Raw genomic sequence first — 15,127 nt, forward strand, 5'->3', positions numbered from 1 at the left:
AGCCTTGCACCCTTTACACTTTTTCCTTCTCTCTCATATGTTTTATGCCTACAGCTTTCATTTGTGCGCTTTTAAGTGCTCCCTCTTCTGTGTTTTACATCTCCTTTATGCCTCCTGCATCGCCTTGACCATCAATAAACCCCCTGGCTGAAGTGGAAAAGGGGGGCAAATTTTTATTCGCACTCTCATTATGGGCACCTGAAGCACTGCACCAGCAACTCGTGTTGTGCGGCAAAGAGACAAGACCGCTAATTCGCTCGCTCACGCGTCGATCACGTGCAGCCGCGCTGCGAATGGACACCTCCGCGTCCAATGGCGTTGAAGCGCTGCGGTCGTTCCCTCCTACCCACCCTCCGCTCCGAAGACCGGCTGCTCCCAGAGCCCCAGTCTCAGCAGCCGCGAGGAGGAGGCGAGAGCTCGGTCTCCTACACAATGCTCCTCGGACCATAAACACTGCGCTCAGCACTGCTGCAACTGCCCCTGCTGCTGCCAGAGGGACCGGCCACCTACATTCTGAGTTTATTTTTCTTGCAAACAAACAAACCAAAAAACAAAAACTATCAATTAAAGTGGAAGCGAAGAAGAGAGAGAGCGAGAGAGAGAGAGAGAGAGAGAGAGAGAGAGAGAGAGAGAGAGAGAGAGCAGAGACAGTGAGTGACGGGAGGGGGCATCCAGCGGAACCGGCAATAGGACACCACCATCATTATCATCAACACCATCATCCTCCTGCTCCTCAGCTGAGACTAAAGAGGATCACCCTGTCCTCTGTCTCTTTTTACAAGAAGAACATGTCCTCGGCCGGGAAAGAAAACAGTGCCACCCAGCATGCCAATTATGTGGGACCGTACCGCTTGGAAAAGACGCTGGGGAAAGGACAGACAGGTTTGTCCTTCCTTAACTTCTTCTCATCTCATCTCATCTCATCTCATCTCATCTCATCTCATCTCATCTCATCTCTCATCTCAACAGCATTTCTTGTATCTATTTACTATAATAATCGCAATAAAGCAGAAAAGTTTGTAGTCCCTGAGGATCTGCATTTCACCCTATATTACATAAACATGCACTTTCATCACTTTCTGTATTATTTTTTTATTTTAAAGCAAATTCAAAGGTATTCCATGTGCTTCCATTAACATCTTCCTTGTGCAAATGTGTGTACTCTAAATATGTGTGTGTGTGTGTGTGTGTGTGTGTGTGTGTGTGTGTGTGTGTGTGTGTGTGTGTGTGTGTCAGGATGTATAAGCCCATCCCAGGCTGCATGCCCTTTAAATGGAATGATACATGTTAACTTGTTCTTGTTATTTCTTCTTTATTATTATTATTATTTATTATTTATTATTACCCTGCATCTGTGTGTTTGACACTACTGCTCATTGCCTTAAATGGAATGTCACTCTTCCCCAATGCCCAATCATCAAGACAAGGTTCATAGTCGCACCTGAAACGCTTCAGATTGTCTTGTTGCCATGCTGGTTGTGCGGATTGGGATGGTGAGTCCACGACATCGTTTAATCTGTCCTGTGTGCTGCGTGGTCACGCTGGGCAAAATTGGACTGGATTAGTCATTGTGACCTTGCGAGAGCAGAAAAAGTGATGCAACACTCCGGGCTGTTGTCCGGTGGCCCTGCATGGGAGAAAGCAGGGTTCTCCATCTGTCTCACTTGTGCTTAGATTCGGTGTCACCCGAAGAGACCCAGGCAGAGAGAAATGAGGGCAGGGGTTTTGTTTTCATCATTGCTTCCTTACATGCCATTACTGGAGAACTTTACACTTCATACTTTCCAATATTTTGGCATTTATGCAGCTCTAACTCTATCTTTTCGAGAAGGCGGTCTTGATGTTTAAGAGTTTTTGTGCCAGGAAATCATTGTACACTTTAGGATCTCTTCACATCCAGGCCTGACAAACACTGTCTTAATGTAATCTAATGTTCTCTCCGGTGTTAGTTTGGTGGTTTCATCGCATCAGTACATCTGATTCTGCTTACTGAAACAGAGGTGTGCTTTAGACTTTACAGAGATAATGTTTCCCGAAGCAGTCCTTTGGTTCCTCGGAGGATTCACACTCTTGCTCTTTTGAAACACATTTTTTTGCTCTTTCTCATCTCCAAACACAAATGCACCCAGCCACCAAGAACACTGATTATGTGGTTCCACTGTGTGGTGAGTTGGAAAAGAGGGAAAATGCAAATCTAAGTGGTTTTCAATCATGTTCCTGGAGTTTACCTGGGCTTCACATTTTGAGTGCTTTCCCATAGTATACAATCCCGGTTTTTTTTATGCATTCATTAAATTCACTGATTTTTAAGTAGCTTTTTAATTCAGTCGGTTACAAAAGTTTGCAGAAATATGGTGTGATAAATCACAAAGATCTATATTTTGTCTACTATTCAGAGCGCTTAAGATATCACCAAGATGCCATATGTTCTGTTGATTTTGCCCTATGTCTTGGATTAATGTTGTCTTGCACATAAAACCATATTGCATTGGTAACCAAAGTTAAAACCTACTTTTGCGACAAAGTCCCAGGATATAAGTGTGAAAAATTCAAATGTCATACCTATCATAGTATTACCAGCCTATCTTGAGCAACCCCCCAAAGCCACAATTATTGCACCATTGCAGATATGTCGTGTTGTAGTATGTAGCGAGCCTGGAGGAGTAAAAAGAGGATGCATAGATGGAGGATCGTGGGTGTAACTGTGACTGTGACTGACACGACTATGCACTTTTCTCTGTATTCACAGCATCTATTTCTGTGCAATGCATATCCTCGCCTATACATGCTTACATATAGCGCATGGTAGCCAATTACATATGACACATGTCGCATGTTCTGCATGATCAACAGATAAGCCTCAGTGGCATGGCACACCATGAACAGTACGTTTTCATATGTAGCTTATAGATATGTGATTGTGCATGTGTGGGTGCAGATCGTGCTTTACTGACTGACCCTTGCCAGTTTTTTTTGTACCATGGAGCGGATGGCCTGGGGTGATCTCGGGTCTCATTTAATGCTGCAGACATTATGTGATTACAATCCTACAGCATGTCTGTAATCTCTCTCACATGGGTCATGAGGCAGCAGGGAAACAAATTCCACTGTTTATAGTTAAATGCCTAAAAATAAAAATCCCTCCAGCTTTTTTCCCCCACAACACTATTGTATATACGTGAAACTGAGATTCAGTCTAAAGAAGGAAACACTGGGAAAAGCTAATCAGCCTGGATATAAAAAAAGTGCCACCTGCTTGACAGTACATGAGTCTGTTGTATTCAGTTGCTATGTAATAATTTTGAATAACACAACATTTTGCCCGGCTTTAATTAGTCGATTTTCAGCATACCTGCACCGGATGTTGGTTAAATCACACGTTGCTTCAAATAAGCACAATCCACTAACCACTTGTTGTTGACCGCGACAATCATGGTACATCGCTGGGAACTCCAATCTCATGTGGCTCAGTTTTGCCATATGGCATTACTTTGGTGCCAGTTTTTTTTCCATGTTCAGTTTTATTCTGTTCACTCTTGGGTTTGCTGTGATTATACTCTGTATCCACACTCGTAAATAAACATGATGTATTTGTGCAGAAAGTGTGTGGAGGTGTGTTTCAATTCATTCTGATTGCTGACAAATCAGTGTTTGTGCTCAGATTTGATTCCCCTTGCCTTTGGATTCTCAGTGAATCCGAGGATGGATTTGAGGTTTAGTGTGTATTTTGTTCAATAGTACAATTTAATTGCCTGAGGGGCAACATATGCGTGTATGCATATACATTATTTTTCTAAGCATTTCCTTTGACAACAAAGATGAATTTGAGTTTACACACATTACGAGTAAGAAGAATTTTGCTTATTATTCATTTGTTAAGCTCTTGACTTATAGGTTTGGCTAGATGTTGCCTCTCTAAGCCTATCTAACTTTTATATAATCATAGCATTAACCAGGACAAGCAATTCCGTAAGTCTTGTCTAAGCGCAGACGGCATAAAATGCCGAATTCTGTCATCCTTGGATTTTCCCCCTTTTCCCTGCTCATGTGCAGCGGCGCTTGTAGGAAGGGTTTATTGAGTCCTGCATGGGTGGTTGTTGTTCGTGCTGGAGCTGGAGCTCTGGTACAGTGGCTGTGCTTCTGTGTAGGAGATTGTGCAGGAGGCTCCATCAAGAGAAATGAACCCCACGTGGCTCTCTGATGGCAAAGCCTGTCCAGGAGTTTGTCTAGGTAGATTAATTGGGCAAGGAAATGCTTTTATTAAATAGCCGAAGAAGCAAGTGAGACAAAAACCTTGTGTGTGATTTGTTTATTTATTAATAATATTAGACTTATTTTGTTGTAGAAACAATAATAATAATAATAGATATTATTAAAATATAAAAAATAATAAAATCAAGATCATTATGAGGATTCAAATATGAAAAGAATTTCCCATGATAATGTAATGTACAATATCAAACAGCACATATTAAACAGTAGTCATAAAATACTTTTTAGATCAGTAGTTATTGTTTACATTTTTTAATTACTTTTACAGCACACTGAAGTTGTGGTCAGAGCACACGTTTAGCCATGATGCAGTGCTTTTAAAGCAGAAAAGGTAACGGGCCTTTCACATTTATGGAAGGAGTCTCCGGTGTCAGTTTCTTTTCCACTGCAGAAAAGTCTAACTGACTTTGCGCTTTATGGCTTCTCATGAAACATGATCATTTTAAAAGAGAGGAATAAAGGCAGGTTGATAGAATGACCTTTATAGCTGCTTTAATAAGTAATAATAGGAACTGATTCGTTGTATGTAAATGTACTGAAATGTAGCGGTAAATGGTTAAAAACACGCTGCATCACAGATTAATAAATGAAAAATGAATTAATTGCAAATTTAACTGAGATAAAAGCAGGACATGTGTAGTATAGGAAATTACAGTTCTAGTAACAGAGGGCTGCATTACACCATTATAGTTGATTTCTTTTTTGCTTTGCCCAATCCCTTTTCTATTATGTATTCTTTTGTGAATAGCGATTTAACCTTTTTTTTTATTATATGATTAAACATTTGCTAGATTTAAGTTTATTCCCAAATTATTAAATGTTTTACTGCTAACGTTTCATTTGTCTAAAATATTTCGGAATATACACAGAAATAAAACCGAGGCCTGCGATAGTTTCTTTAATGAATCCCTAAAACTACCGGGTGTCTATTATGTCTATCTTTTTTATTTTTAATCCAGACTGTGGTACTGTATAAACCTGATTATAGACTTGACATTTTTAACCAACACTTAAATATTTATTTGCAAAACATGTCCCTCAAAGTACCACAGTTTAAAAAAAAAAAGGACACATTTATTTAAATTAATGGCATTTGGTTGACCGCCTTATTCAGAGTGATTTACAATGATCTCATTCTTACAACTGAGCAGTCAAGGGTAAGGGCCTTGCTTAAGGGCCCAACAGTAGCAGTTTGGTGGTGCTGGAATCTGATCTAAATTTTTTTTATCAAAAGTTCAATGTCTTATCTACTAAGCTACCACTTCCCTTATAATTTGCAATTATAAATGTACTGTTTGTGCTTTATTTCAGTATCGCCTAGTGTGGCTGCTTTTGACAGGGAAATAAAAGCAACTTTTATTTTTGACAGTTAAATTATAACATCTGTGTAATTTAACTGTCGAGTCAGAAGCTCCCAGTTTAATTTTTTTATTTGACTAACCATTAGGAGTATGTCTGTATTTTTTGTATACTGTCTAAAAACCTGGCTATGAGTTATGATACGTTTGGTCTAAGAAAAAAACAACACAGTTTAGAAAAAAAAAAATAAATGCTCTAGAAAAAAAAACAACACTCAGTTTCAGTTTCATCTCCCAGTCTCTGCATTGAGGCAGTTTTTAATTTGACTATGAGTAATAACTGCCGATCAGCAAATGAGATCAATAAAGCCTCTTACAGCTGTTGCAGAGGTACAGATCCATACCATTTCATTTGGGATTGGATGATGATGAATGCACTGGGGAGGAATCGGTGCTGCCTGGTGGTTAGGGCAACTCATGTGAGCTGATCTGAAATACACTACCAGAAAAAGGCTATTCTTTTATCTGAGTCCATGATCCATTCATGTTCCTGTAGTGATTATTTTCCTTGGTATACATTTGTAAGACAATCAACACAGAGCATTTACATTCCACTCGTAACCACGTGAGGTTCCCAATTTATTAGATGATACAATCTCTAGAAGCCGCAGTTAACGATGTAACATCATCTCTCGGTGAAGCAGGTGGATTAACCCATATCAAGTGCATGCTTGCTAACACGCTTTTCCATTCTATGGACATTGACTTGCAATTTGCAGGTCACATTGGGCTGTTAGCTGGAGCTAAATAAATACAATTCTGAACTTTTTGAAATTCTGGTTTGGAAAAGAAACTTGTATTTGATATAGTCGTTTAAAGCATCAAAATCCAAATGCTAAAATCATGATTCAGGTTTTTTGCTATGGCTCTTAATGTAATTGTATCCATATACAGTTGTTAAAGCACACAGTGAAACAAAACTTTGTTCTTCCAGGCCCAAAATGCTACATAGCACAACATACATTTTATACGAGGAGCCAATCCTGAATGTCTGTGAGCTCCTATATGCAGGAGAGGTTGATAATGTTCTCCGTTTAATCCAGCATGAGCAACAGTTTAAAAAGGCATGGATGACTTGCTTCACGTATCTCAGAGGAAGCATGTGAAGCAGTTGGTAGCTGTCATATTGAAGAAATGGGTTGGCTGATTAGCCAAATTAGGGAGGAAATTAGGAAAAGAACCTGCATCAGAACTGAATTCATGTCCAATGAGACTTTTGATGGTGATATTGGTAAAACGTATAACTTTCATAAAGCTGGAATATTATCTAACATCTGAGCATGTGCTTTTATAGTAGGGCTATTGTCTGAAATATTGGGCTGACATCCAGTAACGCTTTTGTTGCATGTTTTATTAATTTAGATCATTATTTCTTTATACTGCATAATACATTATTGTGGCATGTTCAAGAAACATTTTTCTTTTCCTCTTCTTGTTGAGTTACCTAAGTTTCTTTTCTTATTGGAATATTCAAATGTGAAAATGGTGGTGAATGACCTCTGCTCTGCACTGTGTTGTAGGCAGAGTGTCCAAATGTATGAATGCAGAGTGAATACACAGTGCAAATGGAGCAGCGGGGATGAGAGGATGCAGTTAGAGCCAGTGAGAGCGGGGTGAAGAATGAAGACTCCACCCTGCTGCTTTCTTGTGTCTGGACTGTGTTATGCTTCACAGACTAGACATGAGTGGGGATTGTGCTGGTTTGGGGGTGGGATGGGATTCTGATTCCTTTTTTCAGTTTTGTCCTTTAGGAAGTGCAGTGCACTGGCCAGTGCCTCTGCTTCTCTGATTTCTGTGGTTGAGTGCGTCTAGGCTTCCAGTCAGCAGTACACATGAGATATTGGGCTGAGAGGAAAAAAAAAGGGAAATTGTGAATTTGGGCTCAGTACTATGCTCAGAAATATGAATATATAATATTAATATCGCATTAAATATTTTATGAAACACTGTTGATTTCATTACTGATGACTGTTTGTTATTCGCAGTAACTATTTGATTGGATACGAAAATGTATGTTTTTGCTCTAAATATTTGATCTACCCATAGTTTTAGAAAAAAATAAACATTTGTAAATCTTATAAATCAAGTACAAATATTTATATATTAAATGGTTATCTTAACTTCTGCATCTTTATTATTTGTATATGGAAAATATCTGCAAATAGTATTGGATATTTTGGAATATTGCTCACTCCTTAATGTCAGTATACGTGCACTGGCCACTTATTCTGCAGGTATGGATATGGTAACTTAATGTTTGAGGCATTGGACTTGGGCTCCAAAGGTCATGAGTTCAAATCCCAGCCACACCCTTTGGATAAGGGCATCTCCCAAATGAAGTTTCACCATTTTGAAGTTTGATATGAACTTAACTCTCGACCTGTATCTGCAATAATCTATGTATTGTGCTGTTGCCACGTGATTGGCACACAATTCAGCAGGTGTACCAGTTTTTATAATAATTTTGAAAACTTATTAAACCTATGAACCAGGCAGCTTTGTTGATAATCTTTTAAAAGTAATCATGATATTTGACTTCCACGATAATTGAAACATAATCAATTGCAATTCTGTTGGTCGTAGCGACATTTATCTGACGGGTAATTATTAGATATCAGTCTTTTTCGACTTTAATTGGATCATGGTTATCTTTAGCTTGGGGACTAAATAGGAATATATCGATTTACAAAATCGAATGTCTATTGCCGTGTTTGTAGGATTGACCAAAAACAATGTCGATTTATAATCGTCTTAGCCATAACTTTTTTTAATTTTCCTAAATTTGGTACCACTTCAGTATGAAATGTCAAGTATCTGTCCAAAGAGGTTTGTAAAGGTGAGAGTTTGGGCAGGTCATTTTGGATTCTGTTTAGTGGGTAATGCACCGTGTCACAAATTCATGTTGCCCTGCTGCTTTTTCTGACACCAGCAGGAAAACTGGCCGAACCGTTGCAAAATGAAGGGACTGCTACAGTCAATTTTCTCTCAATTTGAACCCTATCGAATGTGTATTTGCTGTGTGGCTTGTTGCTTCTCCACATTAGCTTGTTGATTTTTTTTTTCACTCTGTGTGTGTATATGCTAATCGCAGGATTTGATCACGCTCAATGACTTTGAGTTTGTAACATGCAATGCTTGGCTGCATCCTTCATGCCCGGTCTGGAGCCCGGTCTTCTCGTCCCGAATTGTTCTGATGTCCTCTAAAGTGGCTTCTTTCCAAGGTGTTTAAAATAATTTGTAATTTATTGGATAGAGTTTGAATGAAAAGCCAGACTGGTTTGTTATTATTTTTAAATTGGGCAAGGAATAACTCAGCATTATATGATATTAAATGTCAATTAAAATCCACAAAAATGTTTGTTTATGTATATAACAATTGTCTTGATTTGGAATTTCAGCAACAGGCTTATAATTGCATTTTGGTGTTAATCATCAACAGTTTTATAAAGGATTTTTTTATTTTGGAGAAGCTTCTGATTTTAGTTTCTCAATTTCTCATATCTTGGAGGGACAAAACGTCCACGGTATAAAATTTTTGAGAAACGTGTGCATGTTTGAGGTGGCATTGTGGCACAGTGGGGAGTGTTGCCGCCTCCTCTGTGGTCTCTGGATCGATCCCAAAGGTTCTTTGGTTTCTTCCTTGCTCTCAAAAACGTGCTGGTCAGTGGGTTGGCTCTAATAAATTGGCTGTAGGTGGGAATGTTTGTGTGTGCATGCTGCCATGTGATGAAACCGTGTCCCACAGTGTCTTTGGGATAGACTCTGGATCCATTGCGAACCTGAAGAGGAAACAAAACCAGAATAAATGACTCAAGCAAGCTTTTTTACACAGCACTGGCTGAGTATTTATTTATTTTTTGCATTGCTGGATGATATATATGGTCTGTTAATGTATATATAGTCAATCACTGGATTGCTTTCTATACTATGGCTAATTTACTTGCTAATGCATGTTAAGCGAAGTCATCTCACAGCACCAAGATAAGCACAGATGCATATCCAAACTCATTTAGACTGAGATTTAGGACATTCATTCTTGAGAATGGAATACCATTTCCTTTTGTCTTCACCATGCTCAAAGTCTTTGGATGCAATGATAACCATAAAATCAAGTTTGGATCTGCACATAAAGGACAGCGTTAAGTTTATAGACCATCCAGTTTGCAGCTGGATGCACGTTCACTAAAGACCTGTATGGCTCCTGGATGATAAAATTTTGTCTACAGTAATAGTCATGCTCTCTACACAGAGCTCTACCTGTAACTTCCTTATGGAATTAATTTAAATTTAAATTCAGACCAGATGCAGCAGAACTATGACCAGGTTCTGTTAATGCTTTACTATATCATCACATTTTCCACATTTTTCCTCCCATCAGCTCACTTCCTGAGCCATACCCGTGCCCATATTTAGTCATAGACTGAGTTAGAAAAGATATTTGTTGGTTTGGGAATATGGTGTTGTCCATGGTCCTTAACCTGTGCACGCATTGTGCATCTTTGTGTTAACGAATTATTTGTGAAGCATTCAGTATGTAATGTTAATGCATGTTAATGAAGAGACTGGATTGCTGCATGTTAATGACAGGATTTGAACTTGATGCCACGCGCTGAATAATCATTTGCTCAGATTTTGTTTTTCTTTTATTTACAGATTGATATTCTTATGAGAGGAGATTAGTTCATGTATCAGCCAGTGTGTGCTGCAAAATTTAGGGGTGTGTTGGGTGTTTCCATGGCAATGTGATTTCTTTGTGGTTGGGTATAAGAGTTGGGTATGGATAAATCCTTTCATTTGAATGCCGAATTTTAATATCTAAGACTTGCTTAAATAAATAAAGCATTAAATCTATGGCAATTTGAATAAAATGGGTTCCGTGAATGAAAGGTTCAGAAACTAAATGTTTCATGCTGCTATTATATTAAATACACTTTAAAATAATAATTAAACAGTGTGATTCTGGTCATAATTAAGAATTATTTTTATTTAAACAATACCACTTTGTATCTATAGTAAAGGAGTTATGATTTTGTTCTAGACCTTTTCTATTATTATATATATGTCTGGAACACTGAAGAGCCATAGATTTTTATTGCTGTCATCTGTCAGTACCTGAAAGCCTGTGCTCATTCTTCCTTTCTAGTTTTGGGAAGAATGTAGTAGTCAGGTCTCAGTGACCGACAAGGCAAATGTGAGTGTTCAGAGTGTTTTGGGATAAAGTATTACTGAATATGTTTCAAAGTTATTTAATGTGTTTTAGAAATGTCAATATGACAGATGAGAGAGTAGCTCTCTGCTTTGGTCTGACGAAGAAAAAGTAGATAGAACACTTTGAATATTGGTCATCACTCTCTAATGTGTGGCTTTGGTTTCTATGACAACCAAAGGCCTGTTCATGTGGGATGAGTGTGTAATGTACAGTGTGTGTGTTTTTGGGGTTGATGTAGATTCGCAGCCATTCTGGCCTCAGGGCTGTAATGTGTGTGCGTGTGTGCGTGCATGTGTGTGTGTCTACTGTATGTGCACGTTGAAGGGGGGTGTGCAAGTGGGTGTATGTGTGAAGGACCTTTCCTCAGCCTAGTCGTAATAGTGGGTGTCACCTTTAACTAGCTGGAATGGAGCGATTCACTAAGGTTTTTAATAATTTCATGCAGGGTGATTAGATCTCACTGGCTGCTAATGGGATTTGCCCAGCTGAGCAAGCAGTGTGCTCCTTTAAAATCCCAACCATTCAATTAACACTGCCCAATACTCTCTCACTCTCTCTCTCTCTCTCTTTCCCTCCCTCTCTCTCTGGCATTTTCTGTATCTCTCTCTGCCTCTTTGCATTATATCTTTTTCTATATCGTTTGGTATCCATTCCTTTTGGTATCTTCTTTTTCTTTATTTCCCTCTACCCCCTTCTCTCTCTCTCTCTCTCTCTCTCTCTCTCTCTCTCTCTCTCTCTCTCTCTCTCTCTCTCACACACTCTCTCTCTCTCTCTCTCTCTCTCTCTCTCTCTCTCTCTCTCTCTCTATATATATATATATATATATATATATATATATATATATATATATATATATATATATATATATATACAGTGAGAAAAAAAATAAGTATTTGAACACCCTGCTATTTTGCAAGTTCTCCCACTTAGAAATCATGGAGGGGTCTGAAATTGTCATCGTAGGTGCATGTCCACTGAGAGAGACACTACGCTACGGGGAAATTGCCAAGCAGCTTGGTGAAAAAAGGTCCACTTTTCGAGCAATCATTAGAAAATGGAAGAAGCTAAACATGACTGTCAATCTCCCTGGGACTGGGGCTCCATGCAAGAACTCACCTCGTGGGGTCTCAATGATCCTAAGGAAGGTGAGAAATCAGCCCAGAACTACACGGGAGGAGCTGGTCAATGGCCTGAAAAGAGCTGGGACCACCGTTTCCAAGGTTACTGTTGGTAATACACTAAGACGTCATGGTTTGAAATCATGCATGGCACGGAAGGTTCCCCTGCTTAAACCAGCACATGTCCAGGCACGTCTTAAGTTTGCCAATGACCATTTGGATGATCCAGAGGAGTCATGGGAGAAAGTCATGTGGTCAGATGAGACCAAAATAGAACTTTTGGGTCATAATTTCACTAAACGTGTTTGGAGGAAGAAGAATGATGAGTACCATCCCAAGAACACCATCCCTACTGTGAAGCATGGGGGTGGTAGCATCATGCTTTGGGGGTGTTTTTCTGCACATGGCACAGGGCGACTGCACTGTATTAAGGAGAGGATGACCGGGGCCATTTATTGCGAGATTTTGGGGAACAACCTCCCTCTCTCAGTTAGAGCATTAAAGATGGGTCGAGGCTGGGTCTTCCAACATGACAATGACCCAAAGCACACAGCCAGGATAACCAAGGCGTGGCTCTGTAAGAAGCATATCAAGGTTCTGGCGTGGCCTAGCCAGTCTCCAGACATTAACCCAATAGAGAAACTTTGGAGGGAGCTCAAACTCCGTGTTTCTCAGCGACAGGCCAGAAACCTGACTGATTTAGAGAAGATCTGTGTGGAGGAGTGGGCCAAAATCCCTCCTGCAGTGTGTGCAAACCTGGTGAAAAACTACAGGAAACGTTTGACCTCTGTAATTGCAAACAAAGGCTACTGTACCAAATATTAACATTGACTTTCTCAGGTGTTCAAATACTTATTTGCAGCTGTATCATACAAATAAATAGTTAAAAAATCATACATGGTGATTTCTGGATATTTTATTTTTAGATTATGTCTCTCACAGTGGACATGCATCTACGATGACAATTTCAGACCCCTCCATGATTTCTAAATGGGAGAACTTGCAAAATAGCAGGGTGTTCAAATACTTATTTTCTTCACTGTATGTATGTATGTATGTATGTATGTATATATATATATATATATATATATATATATATATATATATATATATATATATATAAATAATGTGTATGTAAATATAAACATAATATATAAATATACACATACACTTTCAATTAGTGTTTCTGCAAATTAACCTTAAAGTGCTGTTTATCATTGTAACGTTTTTGCCCAACACACACGCACACGCATACGCACACACACACACACACACACGCACACACACACACACACACACACACACACACACACACACACACACACACACACACACACCCTAAATTCTGACCTAGAAATTTGGCAATCCCATGCAAGATATGTTGCAACATACAGGAGAGACAATACAACTACAAATACAGTTTGTGTTGACCATAATACCACTAATGTATTGCCATTGCTGACAGTATTCATTATGTTTATAATGATATATTTCGTGATGTGTGCAAATTTATTTGGTTGGGACTTTGTCATTACTCCTGTGAGAAGTAAATGCTCTAATGTCATAGGAGCACAACTGTAATAGGAAAACATACTCTTAAGCTCTTAAAACAATAGAGCAAAGCTTCTTTTCTTACTCAGCCATTTTTCAGGTACTTGCAAGGTCCTTGATGGGAAATACAACAACGGTTGTACTGGAAGGAAACCAATTGCATTGCAGTTTCATGGCTGACAATCATCTTGGCTAGTAAGTGATAAATGATGTGAGCGGCACGATGCCCTTCATAAAGCTTTTAGCATGAAAATAAGTGCTCTGAGGAGATATAATTGTAGGTGAAATAGTAAAATAAAAAATCCACTACATTATTCTGTGGTTATTATAATATAATGATGCATTTTAATTAGATATCAGATTAGTTATATACTATAATGTGATTAGTTATATATATATATATATAAAGCTCAAATACCACTGACTGACTCACACACTCATCACGAAATCTCAAAAACCACTGAACGGATTGCAATGAAATTTGGAACATACCTTCCTCTTGGGTCTTAGGTGCTCACTAAGAAAGGGTTTTGAAAAATTCGCCCTGGATTTTCTTTGGCCAATGCCGGTATTTAGAATACAGGACAGCTGATGGCCGATATATGATGCAGATTTATTTGGCCAATTAATTTTTTTTCTCCCCCTCATTTCATTAGATTGTCAAGTCAAGTTTATTTCTATAGCGCTTTTCACAACAGACATTGTCTCAAATCAGCTTTACAGAATTTTAATAGTTAAGGTGAATGGTGTACATTTATCCCCGATGAGCAGCCGTGGCTCCCTTCGATGAGCAACCAAGCTTCCCCTTAATGTTATGAGGAAGAAACCTTGAGAGGAACCAGGCTCAAAAGGGAACCCTTCCTTAATTTGGGTGATATCAAGAGTGTGATTATAAATCTTTAAACAATACAGAACACTGGAGAGTGAGAACTAACATTAACACTGGAATGTAATTATGAGAATTGTTCTTTTTACAGTCTTTTACAGTCATTTGTGGTTATAAAACTAGTTGCGATCATCATAGCTCCAACACCAGCTTCTCTATGCCAGAGCCTTTAAACACTCAAGGAGGTCCAGTGTACAAACTCCACATGAAGTGGGATCCAATTGGCACTGGTACGTCTTTAGATGGTTCGGGATGTTTGCGGGCATCTACTTCTTTAAAGGTCCACAATCTTCATAAGGTGGGACATGACTGGGGCTGGAGCAACCTCAGGATGCCTCGGGATGGGTAGTGAAAGAGAAGCAGTGGAGAGGAATTAGCGTAGCTGCTGTTCATGATATTAACAGCACAAGTTGATAATGTGCATTTGATCAAGAAATATAACAGTTCATTAGAAGAATAGCTTTTATTTGTCACATATACATTACAGCACAGTGAAATTCTTTTCTTTGCCTATACCATGCTTGTTTGGAAGCTTGGGTCAGAGCACAGGGTCAGCCATGATACAGCTCCCCTGGAGCACCGAGGGTTAAGGGCCATACTCAAGGGCCCAAAAGTGGTGGCTTGGCAATAACCTTAACCACTGAGCAACCACTTAATAAGATGTGATACAGAAAATTGCTTAAATTAAACATTTATTGAATAACACAAGCCTCTCCAATCAGTGCACGCTACA

General features: G+C 38.9%; 1 protein-coding gene across 1 annotated transcript in view; it reads left to right on the top strand.

The window, feature by feature from the left end:
- The first annotated feature begins 366 nt into the window (after nucleotides 1–366).
- Nucleotides 367–15,127, top strand: part of brsk2a (BR serine/threonine kinase 2a) — a 187,007-nt gene continuing 172,246 nt past the window's right edge. The window contains exon 1 of the mRNA XM_083545824.1: nucleotides 367–882. Coding sequence (XP_083401950.1) covers nucleotides 789–882 — 94 coding nt within the window. The 5' untranslated portion in view covers nucleotides 367–788. The remainder of the gene's footprint in view (nucleotides 883–15,127) is intronic.

The sequence above is a fragment of the Silurus aristotelis genome (assembly GCF_946808225.1).
Source record: "Silurus aristotelis genome assembly, chromosome: 7".
Lineage (NCBI taxonomy): Eukaryota > Metazoa > Chordata > Actinopteri > Siluriformes > Siluridae > Silurus > Silurus aristotelis.